The sequence below is a fragment of the Ornithorhynchus anatinus genome, chromosome 17, assembly GCF_004115215.2.
Source record: "Ornithorhynchus anatinus isolate Pmale09 chromosome 17, mOrnAna1.pri.v4, whole genome shotgun sequence".
In the NCBI taxonomy this organism is placed as follows: domain Eukaryota; kingdom Metazoa; phylum Chordata; class Mammalia; order Monotremata; family Ornithorhynchidae; genus Ornithorhynchus; species Ornithorhynchus anatinus.
The window spans coordinates 33,190,291-33,207,059 of NC_041744.1; the positions used below are offsets into that span (position 1 = coordinate 33,190,291).

Here is a 16,769-nt window from a genome sequence, read left to right on the forward strand (position 1 = left end):
CAGGTTGTTCTGACCTTCAGGTCTGTGCTTTATCCATTAAGTCACAATCCTTGTGGGCAGGGGTCATATCTCCCACCTCTTTTGTGTTGTACTCTCCCAGATACTTAGTGCTCTGCACATAGTTAATACTCAATAAGTTCCACTTGTAGATATGTAGACATCTTAGCATAGCCTTGGCACTCTTCTGTTTAAGTATATCACCAACTATCACATTTGTCCCTTACTTTGATTCACACGTTGCAACACCGGTTTCTATAAACCTCATTTTTGTTAGTCACAGGGTGTGACAAGAGGTCTTTTTTCTGGCAAGTCAGAATTTTATATATGGTCAATTTCTCAAATAATGACAATTGATACTTGTGGAATTTAAGTGTTTACTATGTGCTAAATACTGTACTGAGGACTAAAGGCAGATATAAGATAATCAGGTTGGACTCAGTCCCCATCTTACGTGGGGCTCACAGTTTAAACAGTTTCTCCTGGAAGGAGATTTCACTAGATTTGAGACTGGATGAGCATACTAATTTAGCCAAAGCTCATTATTGTCATCATCGATCAGTTATCCAATTATGATGCACATGGGCAGTGAACTAGGTGCTGGGAGGTTAGTAGACATTAGTAGACCTTGCTCTGGCCCCTGAATACTCCCAATATTTTGGACAGAAATGACACATAGGAAATTAGAACCACTGACCTGTATAAAAGGCAAACCTGGTGCTTTATGGTGTCTTAGAGAAGAAGCACATCTAGAAGTACTAGGTGTTCACAAGAGCATTTCATCTCAAAGAGTGGTGATGAAAATACCCAGGCTTCAGGGTTGTCAAATCCCTGGACTGTTAAAACTGTGTACTGCCAAATCAACTCACAAGGAAAAAAAAGCAGTCTTCTATCAGAAGAAGCAGCTGGCTTAGAGAAGCAGCATGGCTTAGTGGAAAGAGCACGGGCTTGAGAGTCAAAGGACATAGGTTCTGATTCCGGCTCTGCCACTTGCCTGCTGTGTGACCTTGGGCATGCCACTTTACTCCTCTGGGCCTCAGTTACCTCCTCTGTAAAATGGGGATCAAAACTGTGAGCCCCATGTGGGACAACCTGATTACCTTGTATCTACCCCAGTGCTTAGAACAGTGCTTGGAACATAGTAAGTGCTTAGTAAATAACATAATTATTATTATTATCAATCAATCATATTTACTGAATGGTTATTGTGTGCAGAGTATTGTACTAAGCACTCGAGAGAGTATAGTACAACAGAGTTAGTAGATCTGTTCCCTGCTCACGAGCTTACAGTCTCAAGGGGGGAGGAAGACATTAATATAAATAAATTAAGGATATGTACATAAGTGCTTTGGGACTGAGGGAGGGGTGAATGAAGGGTGCAAATCCAAATGTGAGGGGTTGCAGAAATGAGTAGAAGAGGAAATGAGGCAGAAAAGGCCTCTTGGAGGAGATGCGCCTTCAGTAAAGACTAAACCTAATGAACCACCCCGATTGCTTGTCCTGGATTGTTGTATTCTGAAGGACCTTGAAATTACTTTGATGAATTTACATCACACACACAGAGCTGAAGGTAAGGTAAAATTAACTTCTCAGAAAATTTCATAACCTATTACAAATTGTTTTTTCCCCCTGTCTCTTCCAACTTCCTTATCTGCTGAGAGTTCCCCCTTTGTCCTTCCCGGGTCTCTCTGCTATCTCCTCTATTTTCATACTACCACCTTTCCGCTCTGTCTGCTCCTCCTTTTTCTCCATATCTGCTGTTGGTTCTGCCCTCTTTAATCATTTAGCCTCCTTATGGGCTTCCTTATCCTACGGTAACACCTGGTTGGATGAATTCCCTGAGAGGAAGCATACATCTCACCAAATTCTAGACTTGGGTAATATTTCCTGGCCTCTGTGATTTCTGGAAGCCAAAATGGTTTAGTATTCTGGGTGGGAAGGAAATTGGTCCACGGTTTCTTGGCTAGAAGGCAAGGTTTTGAAGGAACAGATTCGGATTCCGGTGTGGACTCAGGACTTGTCTCTGTCATGCCTTTCTGCTTCTCTTTTGACCCGAAAGCCAGGCTGGGGACAGTGTTTGGAATATTGACCACTATCATCCTGGGCTTGAGCATCTGGAAGATTGTCTGCTTTCTCAATACAGGTAAATCTTATCTTACTCTCCTGTCCCCCTTCCCATTAAAAGAGGATTATTTCCTTGCTGACCATTACAAGGGGGCTTAAGCACTGGTGATATAAACTGAATTTTTTTTTAGAAAAATGATCCAGGCAGCAGGGTGAAATAAGGACTAATAAAGTTGTTTTCCCAGAGTTAGATGCTTAGAAAAAAATGGTACTTGTGAAGTGTTATGTCCCAAACACTGTCAAAAGCCCTGGGGTAGATACAAGTTAATTCAGTTGGACACAGACATGGGACTCACATGGGACTCACACTCTAAATCCCCATTTTACAGATGAGGTAACTGAGGTCCAGAGAAGTAAAGTGACTTGCCCAAGATCACACAGCAGACAGGTGGTGGAGAAAGGATTAGAACCCAGGTCCTTCTGACTCCCAGCCTGGCACTCTATCCACTAAGCCACGCTGCTTCTCAAAAGACACTAAAGCCTAGTAGAGGAAGTCACTTTGGAGGGATTTCAGTGGGGCAGAAAATTAGCAAATATGCCACTAAACTTTCAAATTTCCAACACTCTAGTCTCATACGCCACCTATAGGACTTATATTTTAGACTCATGCTCAGCACTTAAATATATTCAGTTGCACATTGAGCTACTCTAGTCTAGTGCACTTGTGCTACTCCCTCATATATATACATATATATGTATATATATATGATTTTTTTCTCCATGTCCCACAATTGGCTAAGAGATTATGCCTGCTTGGGTCCCCCAGGAGATTGTATGCTTCTTGAGAACAGGGACAATATCATTTGCATTTGCTTCTGTTGTAGTTTCTCCCAAATGCACAGTGCAATAGATGCTCAAATATAATCATTTGATTCCCTGACTCAAGAAAATTACTAATTATTAATGGTATTAATGATAGCTCTTGGCACTTTAATATAAAAGCAGCCTGCCCTCTGAAGAGGTTTGGGAGCTCGTATTAGAGAAATCACCTTGGTTGAAGTTCCTCTGGCTAGGGAAGAGCTTTGTTTTCAGCCCAGCCCTGCTAGGTTTTATAGAAAGGGGTTTCATAGTTGAAAGTTAACTCAGAAAACATATTCCTGAAGAAGGACCTGCCCTAGATGGAGAAAAGGAAGAGAATCTCATCTTTTCTCAGTGGTGTTAACTGTGGGATTCAAATTGGTTTTGCCTGGGTTGGCTACCCTGGACATGCTTCCCCCTGCTTAGACTATGAGACCGAGGAAGATCAGGGATTCTGTCCAATTTAATTGTCTTGTATCTATCCCTATACTTAGCACTGACCTGGCACATACTAAGTGTTAAACAAGTATCACAGTTATTATAACTATTTTTATTACATATTTGAAAACTTGGCTTTTTTAAAAATGCTATTTGTTAAGCACTTACTATGTACCAGGCACTGTACTAAGCCCTGGGGTAAAAAGAAGAAAATCAGGCTGGATCCACTCTATGTCCCAAATGGGGCTCACAGTCTTATTCCCCATTTTACAGATGAGGTAACTGAGGCACAGAAAAGTTAAGTGACCTGCCCAAGTTCACAGAGAAGACAAATGACAGAGCTGAAATTTAGAGCCCAGGACCTTCTGACTCCCAGGTCCATGCTCTATCCGCTGGGCCACGCTGTTTCTCATGGCTCAAATGAAAAGGCAAAATTATGTGACTTAAAAATGTACCTAGAGTAATTCGCAAAGGATTTGGTTTGAGGTTTGGGTTGAGGTGGCCTTATCCTTCTTCCTCTCACTGCTACAGTGTGAGGAGAAATGTTTTAATGAAAATAATAATTATGGTATTTAAGTGCTTACTATATGCCAGTAACATAAGGGAATGTTCTAAGTACCAAATATAAAATCAAATCAGCATTTCCATAAGCTGTCCTGTGGAATATTTTTATTCAGAAGAACAAGACAATGCCCCTCATTGGTACTGCCGGAATGGAGGGAGCTGGGAGGAAGAAAAATGCAAATGCCCAAAAGAATGGACGGGAGAGAGGTGTGAGAAAGGTAAGCCTAACTGGTTTAGGAAGCTTGGAAACTGTCAGACAATCCTATTGAATTAGATGGGTTCTGGGCTAGTGACAGTCTCTCTAGAAAAGATTACAGATCCTCTGTGAAGACTTACTTGGGCATCAGTATTATAACAACACCAAAAAACAACAAAATGTTTTCAGGTTCTGTGAGCTGGAGAGGACTGAAGAAAGGGTGGGAGTGGGAGAAGGAGAGAAATGTAATATTTCTTTGTCACTTGGGCCCAGAGGCCAAAGGAGCTAGGGAGACTAAATAAGCAAAAGGGGGTATCAGGGGAGATTGTCTCCTTAAAAAAAAATTCAGTTTCCACATTCTTTTTTTTTTAATGGTATTTGATAAGCACTTACTATGTTCCAGACACTGTAATAAGCACTAGGGTAAATACAAACTAAACAGGTTGGACCTAATCCATGCCCCACATTAGAGCTCACAGTCTTAACCCCCATTTTACAGCTGAGGTAACTGAGACACAGAGAAATTAAGAGACTAGCCCAAGGTCACCCAGTGGAGAAGGGGAGGAGGCAGAATTAGAACCCAGGCCCTTCTGACTCCCAGACCCATGCTCTTTCCACTAGACCAGGCTGCTTCTCTTTTCCTAGCCTAGGGGTTGAAGCTCTTACTCCGGGATCAAAAGTTGAATCTCCAAGAGCCCCAAGGGACTCCTCCTCCACCTCCATTAAGCCCCTTTTCCTTATGTCCCTGCTCTGTGACTCCCCCTGCCTCGATTCCCAAGACTTGATTGGGGGAGAAGACAATAATAAATATCAGTCAAAACTACTCTCCCAAGCACTTAATAAGGTGCTGTGCACACAGTAAGTGCTAAATAAATACCACTGACTGAAACACTAATGAATGTTTACCCAGGTCATTGCATTAGGCCAGCTGCTTGAATACATTAATAATACTACTAGGATTACTCCTAATCAGATCTTGGAAATGCAATCTTTAATTCGTGGATGGGAACTGATTTTTTGGCTCAGCCAACTAAAGAGATCCAGCAGATAGCAGACCCTCCTGTTTCGCATTGATCGAGTTTCATAGTTACAGAGTTAATCGAAGCTATGGTTAAGGAATTGATAGTCAAGTTGCTAGAAGTCTTGGTCACTGTGACTGGCAAATTTTACCCCAGCACTTTGGATGGGGGATTCTAATGGTCTCCATAGCCTCTCATTTGATGGGTGGAAAATTGGAAGCCATGTGGGACTGATACTCCATTAATAATATTAATGTCTGTCTCCACCTCTATACTGTAAGCTCAGTGCGGGCAGGGTACAGGTCTATCAACTCTGTTATCTACTCAATAAATACTCTTCACTGACCATCTTCCCTATTAAATGTCTAAATGTGTTTTTTCTTCCCGAGCAGTTAATTTCTGTAGACAAAGTTTTATTGATGGGCTCAACTTTTCCAGAATTACCGCAGGCAACAGTGGCTACTCTGTACAAATGTGTGAAAATGGGTCGGCAAATGGTATGTATTTTCTATGGTGTTCTTTATGCAGAAATAATAACTGTGATATTTGTTAAGCACATACTACATGCCAAGTACCAAACAAAGTATGGGGTAGAAACAGCTTAATCTGGTCAGGTAAAGTCCCTATAGAGAAGCAGTGTGGCTTAGTGCATAGAGCACGGGCCTGGGTTCTAATGCCAGCTCCACCACTTGTCTGCTGTGTGACCTTGGGCATGTCACTTAACTTCTCTCTGCCTCAGTTATCTCATCTGTAAAGTGGGGATTAAGGGTGTGAGCCCAATGTGGGACGGGGACTGTTTCCAACCTAACTTGAATCTACCCGAGAGCTTAGAACAGGGTTTGGCACATAGTAAGCACTTAACAAATACCATAATTGTTATTATTATTTAGAGTTTACAGTTCAAGGGGGATGGAGAACAGGTACTGAGTCTCAATTTTGCAGAGGAGGAAACTGAGGCACAGAGAAACACAAATTCTCACAGCAAACTTTAACTCCCAGACCTGTGCTCTTTCCACTAGACCACACTGCTTCTCAAATGTCTTAAATGTCTCTCTGCTGGACATCACTGATGTCAAAATATCTTGCCTCTTCTGCACTCAGAGGGAATAACCAAGTAAGTGGGTTATCCTCCTCTCCCACTCTTACCTTCCCATTTTTTCTGTGCCTAGAAGGGCCAGACAGAAACTCTGGTGAGGGCAGGGCAGAGCTGAACTCAGGTGTGATAGTTTTGAAAAATGTTGACAGCTTTAAAAACTTCATCATTTTGCTTTAGAAGGTTATTTTTTAGATTTTCCTAACCACTCCTAGTGCTTTAGATTTCAGACAAATTAAAGAAACGCTTTCCAATGCTTTCTTTCTCCCAAAGACCCCCTCAATCAATCAGTGGCATTTACTGAGTGCTCTCTGTGTGTACAGTACACTGTACTAAGCACTTGGGAGAGTACAACATAACAGAGTTGGTAGTCACTTTCCCTGCCCACAACGAGCTCGCTGAATTTCTGGGCCCTCATTTTCATCCGAACTCTGGAGCTTCCCCTTTCCTGACCAGAAACAGAAAAGTCCTTTGTGTCAGTGATGTTGACTTCTTCCTGGTGAGGAGGGCAAGGGGCAAGTACAGCAGTAATTTTATTCAAGGAAACAAAAATGCTGTTTTGAGCCTTCCTGTGAATCAATCCTAGTCACAAGTCAAGTCACAACTTCTCTGGGACTGTTACCTCATCTGCAAATGGGGATTGAGATTGTGAGCCCCACGTGGGACAGGGACTGTGTCCAACCCTATTTGCTGCTACCCACTACAGCACTTAGTACAGTGACTGGGCCTTTGACTTTCAGAAAATAAAATATACCGGTTTGGAGGTGAGTATATCCCGTAATTAGAATGTTAGGACTTGCATTTTGTGAGTTGTCAGTTTCTTGGGTATAGCTTCATTAATCATGTACTTTTGGAGGGAAAATTAATAGCGGGAAGAGGCATGGACAATCCACTGGGTCTGTTTTATGGGGGATGGTTACTGGGTTGGGGGAAGGATAGGGTTATGGGGAGAGGGGTAGGGGGATTCCTAGATAGACATTAGCAAATCTGGAGAACAAGCTCTGGTAGTAATTCTGTGTGTTGTTTTTTTTTTGTGTGTGTATGTATGTTTGTTTTTTTCTTGGAAGTGGGATCTCCAAAGGCAGTCCGAGCATGTATCATCACTGAAAATCAAACCCTTAAATTAGGGAACGTCTCAGTCTTGGACTGCTCTCAGAACCTGTTGTTATTGGCAAACTGGACAAAAACGGTACCATTAGTGGGGAGGAAACTGGAAAGGGGCATCTGAAGGAATGGGTGATGTTGAAATCTAAGAAGGGAACAGACATCCTGGAGGGTTTAGTCACTCACTGGCCTAGAGGCAGGGGGTGACCAGATAGCTTCTCAATGTCCCAGCCAGCTCTAGAGTTTTAGGGTTTGTGAATCTAACCTGATAGGAAATTCTGAAAGGGTGGAGACTGCTCCAGTCTTGTAGCTAAAGCAGATTAATCTCAGATGGTTTTAGCAAAGTATTCTCCGAGCTAAACAGTACCCAGGGGAGCCACCTTTTATGAGGAGGAAACAGAGTCTGTGACTCAGGCAAAAAATTCTGCATTATGGAAGTTCCTAGTTCCTCTGCTCTCAGAATTGAAAATCCAGAAGAAGTTACCTAGCTCAATTAATGCCTCAGAGGCACCCCAAACTTTATAATCTGGTTTGACTGCTGATATTCATTTTGGATTCATAGACATCTGAGGGTTTCAAAGATGGCCTCCTCTACTCAGTTGGTAGGGATTTTCTGAGTCCTCCTATCTTTGCTTACATTACACCCATTTTCCCCACTCTCAAGTAATGTGCAATCTGGCCTAATAGAAAGAGCCCCAACCTGGGAGTCAGAAGAATCTGAGTTCTAATCCTGCCTCCGCCACTTGTCTACTGGGTGACCTGGGACAAATCATTTGACTTCTCTGTGCCTCAGTCACCTCATCTGTAAACTGGGGATTAAAACTATAAGCTATATGTGGGACAGGGACTGTCCCCAACCTAATTATCTTGTATTTCTCCCCATGCTTAATATGACTACTGGTCCATAGTAAGTGCTTAGCAAATGCCATTAAAAAATAAGGACAAGGAGAGACCACCAACCTTCAAATATTCACAGCTATTATAAGAATGCTTGGAATGGGTGAGATAGGTCCGTAATGGTTCTTGAGGGTTGAAAAACTGGTCAGTTTAACCAGAGAGAACTGCCTGGAGGAAGTAGAATTTACATTTCTTCCCCATCACACTCTTCTTTCTCACCCTTTCTATTCTCTCCTTCCTTGGCAATACTCTTCTGGCCTCCGAATTTCTCCTTTTTAGCTATTCTTTCTCCTTCCCTTCCCTCTTTCAGTTCACATCATCAACCAGCCTCTCCAGCATTTAGTGCAGTGCTTTGCACACAGTAATCACTTGGTAGATATGATGGAATTGAAAAGTTGAACTGGGCTAATGAAGGCCCTGTACAAATGGGGTACCAACTGGGAAGCATTGGCTGAATATTCTGCAAGTCACATCCAAATTTCACCTGTTCCCTTTTGTGATTGCACTGTCCTCTAGCCAGGGATAGGACAGTCAGCAATTCCTTCATGCAAGTTCTAGATTCTCAAGTACTTCTAACCGGAGCAGGATTTGTCCCTCATTCACAGGAGATGCCATTATTCATTTACTCGTATTTACTGAGTGCTTACTGGGTCCATTAAGAGTACAATACAACAATCTGGGAGAGTGCAATACAACAATAACCTGTTCATTATCAAGGAAGGGGTAATCAATGTTTAATGATTTTGGAAAAATCCTCTTAGTAGTAGTAATATTAAGTGCTTATTGTGTTCAGAGCACTGTGCTAAGTGCTGGGAAAGAATACACAAGTGGGAATTAGTCTCTGTAATTTGAGGGTCTCACAATCTAAAAATAAAAAGGAGGAAAGGGGGTTGCCAATAGATACATAAGTAGAGCTTCATTAATTGCATAAGTGCTTAGTATAGTGCTCTGCACACAGTAAGTGCTAAATAAATACAAGTGAATGAGTAATAATTGCTTAGCATATCCTTCTAAAGATGGGCAATATCTTGAGAGGTCACTTGGACTTACTTCCTGCCCCTGGGAGGGCCGCCCCTAATTATTCTGGAAATTTGAGACGTTCCTTCTTTAAAATATCTCTACCCACATCCTCTTTCCAGTAGTTCCTTCCTGTTCCTCATAATTCCCTCCTCTTCCTTATGACCCTCAGGGTCAAAAGAAATTCTTCCTTATAGCTAACCTAAATCCCTTATATGTCTGTATAAATCTCTTTCCCTTCTTCTGTGAAGTTAGAGATACAACCTGACTTGTCCCTATCCCAGTGTTATGATAATAATAATAATGGTATTTTTTAAGTGCTTACTATCTGCCAACCTGTGTTCTAAGCACTGGGGTAGATACAAGGTAATCAGGTTGTCCCAAATGGGGCTCACAGTCTTAATCCCCATTTTACAGATGAGGTAACTGAGGCACAGAGAAGTGAAGTGGCTTGCCCAAAGTCACACAGCTTTTAAGTGGTGGAGCCAGGATTAGAACCCATGACCTCCGACTCCCAAGTCCATGCTCTTTGCACCAAGCCATGTTGCTTTTATTATCCTTATAGCAACTACTTGGCTATAACAGAACTCTCTCTTGCTGCAATTTAAACCTACTTCCTCTTATTCCTTCTGTGGAAATGAAGACCAGCTGGTCACCTTTCTCCATATGATAGGCCTTCACATACCTGAAGACAATTTATTAAGTCTCTTTATTAACAGAGTTATTAATATAATAACTGTGGTAGCTGGTAAGTGCTTACTATATGGCAAACACTGTGGTAAGCATGGGGTAGATCCAAGATAATCAGATTGGATACAGTCCCTGTCCCACATATGTCTCACAGTCTAAGGGGGAGAACAAGTACTATATCCCAATTTTATAGTTGAGGAAACTGAGGCCCAGAGAAAGTAAGTGACTTAACTAGGGTCACACAGCAAGCAAGTGGCAGAGGCAAGATTAGAACTCAGGTCTTCTGATTCCCAGTCCTGTGTTCTTTCCATTAGACTTCTCTTGCCCAGGCTAAACAACCTAAACACTTTCCTTCTATAACCAATTTTCCATCCAATTTTAGATGTACTTCTTTATGCCATTCTAGTTTCTCCACAGCTTTTTAAAGTGGAGACCAGAACTGGATATGGCACTCTCATGCAAATAAAGCTTGAGGTTGATTTCCCATTACTTGTGTGCTGTTTTCCCATTAATACATCTCAGTGTTCTGAGAGTTTTCCTTTTTTTAAAAATAGTACCATTTTGCTGACTCATATTCAATCTGTAGTCCTTTGATTCCTAATCAATCAATCCAAGGTATTTATTGAGCCCTTACACTGTGCACAGCACTATACTAAGCGCTTGGGAGGGCACAATACAATAGAGATAGATATCATGCCTGTACACAAGGAGCTTGCAGTCTAGGGGACTGATTTCTTCTCTGTCTCTGGCCTAACTAATTTTTCTTCATTTTTCATTTGCACTTCGATTATCTATAGTAGGTGTAATACTGTTGCACATTATCTTTTCTACCTTCAACTTGTTTTTGATGGACCATTTAATTCATTCAGATCACTTTGCATTTCTTCTGGGTCACCCAATTTAGTAGTCTTGAGGAGTGCATTATTTCAATTTCTTTAGATTATTGATAAAGGAATTATATAACATTGCTCTTCTGGTCCTTCTCATTATGCCTCTCCGGGGCCAGCATAAACCACTGAAGACTGCAAACAGAAGTACGGTCTAGACCATGTCTCATGGCCTAGTGGAAAGAGCAGGGATTTGGGAGTCAGAGGACCTGTGTTCTAATCCTGGCTCTGCCACCTATCTGCTGTAGGATCTTGTGCAAGTCACTTAATTTATTTGTGCCTCAGTTCCCTTATCTGTTCTTCTTCCTACTTGGACTGTGAGCCCCATATGGGACCTGATTATCTTGAGTCTATCCCAGAGCTGAGTACAATGCTTGAAACATAGTAAGTGCTTAACAAATACCACAATTATTATTCTATGTGGTTTTAGATTTGTTTTCCTGGAAATTTGTTTTAGAATCTTCTCTGGAATTGAAGTTAGTGCTATCCTTTATCTCTTCACTACAAAATGTCCTTAAGGACTTGGGAAGGGGGAGAGAATTCCCTGAATGTGGAAAAAAGGCAAATTAAACTGTGAGCCCCAAGTGGGACAGGCAGAGACTGTATCTGGTCTGATCATGTTGTATGCAGTAAGCACAGAGTAAATACTGTTATTAGTATATTTCCATGGAAGCATCTTCAATTTTCTTTGGGAGTGGACAGAAAGGGATGAGAGGATGAAGCTCAAGTTGGCAGGAGCAATATTGAGGGAAGAGAGGAAGCAGCTCAAAACAAATGAAATCTTTGTGGGTTTTTTTTTTCTCACAGCAGGAAAACACCTCAGGCGAACTTTTATGGAATATGTCCATGAGCACCCAGGTCCTCACCTTCAATTCATCTGCGTTGTCCCAAGAAGAAATCAACAGTGCTACCATAATTGTGGAGCACATCTTCACCTCTGAAAATGCGGTAGCTGAGGTGAGACTCCCTAGATTTCTTTGCCTTTTCCCGTCTCTCCTCCCCACCACTGCAGAGCCTCATGGTTTACAACGTCAGCAGTCAGGAAATAAAAATAATAATAATAATTGTGATATTTGTTAAGCACTGTACTAAGTGCTGGGGTAGATACAAGATAATTGAGTTGGATATAGTCCCTGTCCACTTGGGGCTCACAGTCTTAATCCCCATTTTACAGATGAGGGAACTGAGGCTGAGAGAAGTGAAATGACTTGCCCAAGGTCTCACACAGCATATAAGTGGTAGAGCCGGGTTTAGAACCCAGGTCCTTTTGACTCCCAAGCCCATGTTCTTTCGATTATGCCACACTGCTTTTCCTCCTGCCCCTCAAAGTCATTCCTTTCTGGTTCATCAGATGACTAAAAACTGCATTCAACTGCAAGTACAAGCTCAATAGAGGGGCACTGGGGGGAAAGAGAGGGGAAAAGGAGGAGAATGTATTTAGCAGGCAGCTTGGGTCCAGAGCAATTGGTACTGGGGGCAAGAATGCCACTAAGAACATTTCGGGTTACCTGGGAATTGTTAAGGTCCCGAGAAGATTAAATAAACAAATTGGTAGTTGTGTGGCTCTGGCCTTTTTTTAAAGAAAAATGAGTCGGAGGAGGATATGGACTATTTTTAGAAAAGAAAAATGAGTTGGGATGGCTTCTTGGAGAAGTTATGACATCAGGAAGACTTTGAAAATAGGGAGAGCTGCTGTGGTCTGGAAGATTCGAAGGGGGAAGAAGTTTCAGAATTCAGCACTTAGAACAGTGCTTGGTGCATAGTAAGCATTTATCAAATACCATCATTATGATTATTCACTGCGTACCTACAGGATGCAGAGCACTGCAGTAGCATCTGGGGAAAAAACTCTATACCACTAGACTGTAAGCTGCTTGAGAGCAGGGATCGTGTTTTTCTACTGACTATACCGTACTCTCCCAAGGGCTAATGTAGTTCTCTGCACAAAGTAAACACTCAATAAATGCGTCCAACCAAGTAACTGAACTACAGGGATGAGAATCAGACATGGCCCTTGGAATCCTAATAGTATGGGGGTTAGAGGGCTTTTGGGACTGATACATCTTATACAAAGATGGGGTGGTGGTCCCACCTTACCCCCTACCAGACCGCTGGTGGGGTCACTGTGCCCACCAGCAATCATGAAGTGCCCCTTGGACCAACCTCACAAGCTGATTACATGCATATGTAAACCTGTATGACAGCAGCATCTTTGAAGGATTGGAAAAAGCAGCCTCTGTGGTCTGATGATGATGATAATTATTGTGATATCTGTTAAGTGCTTACTCTTTGCCAAATACTGTACTAAGCACTGGGGTGGATACAAGATATTCAGATCAAATATAGTCCCTGTCCCACATGGGGCTCACACCTAAGTGGGGAGGTAAAACGGGAATTTAATCACCACTTTACAGATGAGAACTGAGGCAAAGAGAAGTTGTGACTTGCCTCAAGTTACACAGCAGGCAAGTGGCAAATGTCTACCAACTCTGTTATTCTGTACTCTCCCAAGTGCTCTGTAAAGTGTTCTGCACAGAGTAGTGCGCTCAATAAATACAACTGATTGATCGGTGGAGTTGGCATTAGAACCCAGGCCCTCTGACTCCCAGAACTCTGAGGCCATGCTGCTTCTCACTGTCAGTCAGTGATATTTATTAAGTGTCTACCATTACAGAGAAATGTACGAAGAATTTGAGGAAATATGCCAGAACCAAAAGGCTCTGTCCTGCTCTTTGGAAGCTTACAATCTTTCTTTGACCTTTGACATCTTGTGCTTTATTCCTGCTGTTTGAGAGGAAATGTTTAGTCTCTCCTGGTTGTTAAGCTCCTTGAGATGGCCTTCTCTAAAGTATGTCATGGTACAGTGCCTTGGAAGAGCAGCGTAACCTAGTGGAGAGAACATGGGCCTGAAAGGCAGAAGGACCTGGGTTCTAATTCTGACTCCACCATTTGTCTGCTATGTGACCTTGGGCAAGTCACTTAACTTTTCTGTGCCTCACCTCATTTGTAAAAGGGAGATTAAGACTGTGAGCCCGAGTGGGACATGGACCGTCTCCAACTTGATCAGCTTGTATCCTCCTCAACGCTTAGTTCGGCACCTGGCACATAGTAAGTGCTTAACAAATGCCATAAAAAGGGAGGAATCATTAAATACTAATTAATGACAATGGTGAATTATATAGGTAATGCTACTGTTGACTGATATATAGTAAAACCTGCTGTATTTCTGCCTTTCCCTTTGTTAGGCCAAGGAAACTGCAGTAACAACAGTGAGCCAGCTACTAAATGCCAGCAAAACTGCATTTGAAAGATCTGAAAATGAAAGCTTTCAAAGGTAAATGCAATTTTAATTTGGAAACAAAACTGAGATGATATTTCTTTCAGATTAAAACCTGCCCCATCTCTATATACACCAGAGAGGGCTAAAGCAAGAATTGAATGAAGATTAGATCAGAGACTGAATGAAGCTTAGGCTCACTACGGGCAGGGAATGTATCTTCCAACTCTGTTGTACGGTTTTCTTCCAAGTGTTTAGTACAGGGCTCTGCACACAGTAAGTGCTCAGTAAATATGATGGATTGACTGATAGGTTTAGGAGAAGGAATAGTATTAATTTGGTACTTTAAATTAAGCACTGTACTAAGCACTGGGAAAGGAATATATAAATGAGGTATAGGGCTCACAACCTAAGAGGGAAGAAGGGAGCTGGGGGTTTGGTGGAAGACACATAAGGAAAATTTGAAGAAAAATATAAAGTAGACAAACCCCAAGGAGAAGTGGGATTTTGGGCTCATCCCAACTCAGACCAACAACAGTCCCAGAAGTCACTGCTGCAACCAAGGTGGTGATTTTCTCAACAGTCTAAAGGTTGAGAAGGTCTCACACTGCCGCTGGTCATATCTTTTCTTGGGCCGAAGTGGGGGTTGATGGGAGCACTGGTGTCAGGGTGGGGTGGGGGTGGGGAGGGAGCTATCTCCTCCCGTGTGGCTGGATGGATCCCCGGTGTCGCGAGAGAGCAGCACGGCCCAGTGGAAAGAGCAAGGGACCTTGAAGTCGGAAGAATCTGGGTTCTAATCCTAGCTCCACCACTTGTCTGCTATGTTACCTTGGGCTAGTCATTTCAGAACTCTGGGCCTCAGTTCCTTTCTCTGTAAAATGGGGGTTAAGACTGTGAGGCCCTTGTGAGACAGGGACTGTGTTCAACCTGATTAGCTTGTGTCTACTCCAGCCTTAGTGCAGTGCCTGCCACATGGTAAGCGTCTAACAAATACCATCTTTTTAAAAAGAGGAGGATGGTATGTGGCTGCCACTGATTAAGTCCTTCCAAGTGCTTTTTTGGTGATTTTTTTTTTTCTGGCTATAGGAATATCATGACTGGGCCCTTAAACTTAGAAATGCAGGCAAAATGCTCATAAATAATTATATCCCTATCAGGTGGCTTTCAAATCTTTATAGAGGCACAGACTATTTAGCAACTAGAGCTTCCAGAATTATTAGAAAGGGCAGTAGAATCAAATGTTTAGCAGAGTGCTTAGCTCCCTGGGTGGTAACTAATACAAGCTTAATCATTGTCCAGGGGTAGGGAAAAAGTTTAGGCCGGGGAAAAGGTTAGGTCAGGGAAAAGGTTTGGCTTGGGGAAACCTGAATGGCAGATCCTAGAAGATAGGAACATACTTTCATCAGGTGATTTCAAAAGGGACTAAGTTTTGTGACTAGCATTTTTTCTCTCGATGTAGTCTGATTAAGGGCCTGAGTGAATATTCCTTGGATCTGGAAAAAGACGAAGCCGTGGTTCAGCCCAATATTGCAGTTCAGTCTGTTAAAATGCCTTGGAGTGATTCAAATGTTCTTCTAAACGTAGGCAAAAGTAAGTTAATAATATCATATATAATATACGCAGTATATACACATACACATTTAGAGGGAGCAGTCACTGGGGAAGAGAGAAAACTGTCTTTAATATTAAAAGACCCCATGGTTTTGACAATGAGGTCCTATCCAAAATACCAAAAGATGACTGACAATCCACAACTCTCTGTGCACAACGATCAATCAATCAGTGTTATTTATTGAGTGTTTACTATGTGCACTACTACCACTACTAATAAATATGGCTTTTATTAAGCGCTTACTGCGTGCCAGACACTGTAGTAATAGCTGGGGTGGATCATGCAAATCGGGTTGGACACAGTCCCTATCCCATGTGGGGCTCACAAGTCTTGATAAGCACTAAGAACTGTACTAAGCACTTGGGAGAATACAATACAACAGAGTTGGCAGACAAATTTCCTGCCCAAAATTAGCTTACAGTCTACAGCGCTTACAGCCTAGAGATACTCTTTTATTTCTCTGATGTGTTTGCCACCTACAACAATTGTCTGTGTTCAGCTCTGTCTTTGACTTTCCAATCTTCGCAAAGCTTCTGCCCCAAACATATACCTTATCTCAACAGCAAGCTATGCCCTGTAAATGAAAATGTAATTTCATGACTTTTTCCTCATCACAGACAGGTTCCAAAACACACTATCTCTAAATACAAGTGCAGACTCACTCATGCCTAGTCACAGCACGGATCTCCAGGTGTTGATCAGTGTCGCCAAAAGTAGGTCGCCAAAATTACTGTTCATTTTTCTCCAAAGGATTACAATTGTATTGTTAGGCTAAAGGTTACTGAGGATAAGAGGGGGACCATCTTTTGGTTAGAAAACATTTAGTTTAATGGGACAGAGCTTTGATCTATTTTGAAAATCGGCAAAATTTGGCACTGCAATAGTCCAGCTGACTTTCAAGATTTTCATTCTCCAGGGAATTGGATCAGTTGAAAACCATAGGGCTGGTGGGTATCTCAGAATTTTAGGGCATGAATTTTTTTTGTTAATCAATGCAATTTCTAGAGCAGAGCACTGTACTAAGCGCTGGAGTAGTTACAAGCTAATTAAGTTGTC

The 16,769-nt window shown here is 42.1% G+C and overlaps 1 protein-coding gene across 1 annotated transcript; it reads left to right on the forward strand.

Annotated features, from left to right (window-relative positions):
- The first annotated feature begins 5,535 nt into the window (after nucleotides 1-5,535).
- LOC120638954 (adhesion G-protein coupled receptor G7-like) lies at nucleotides 5,536-16,714 on the forward strand. Its single transcript, XM_039914580.1, has 6 exons — nucleotides 5,536-5,633; nucleotides 7,297-7,418; nucleotides 11,632-11,781; nucleotides 14,070-14,158; nucleotides 15,561-15,691; nucleotides 16,331-16,714. Exons 1-6 carry the CDS (start codon nucleotides 5,609-5,611, stop codon nucleotides 16,486-16,488), a joined length of 675 nt encoding a protein of 224 aa, XP_039770514.1. The 5' UTR covers nucleotides 5,536-5,608; the 3' UTR covers nucleotides 16,489-16,714.
- Nucleotides 16,715-16,769: the final 55 nt, after the last annotated feature.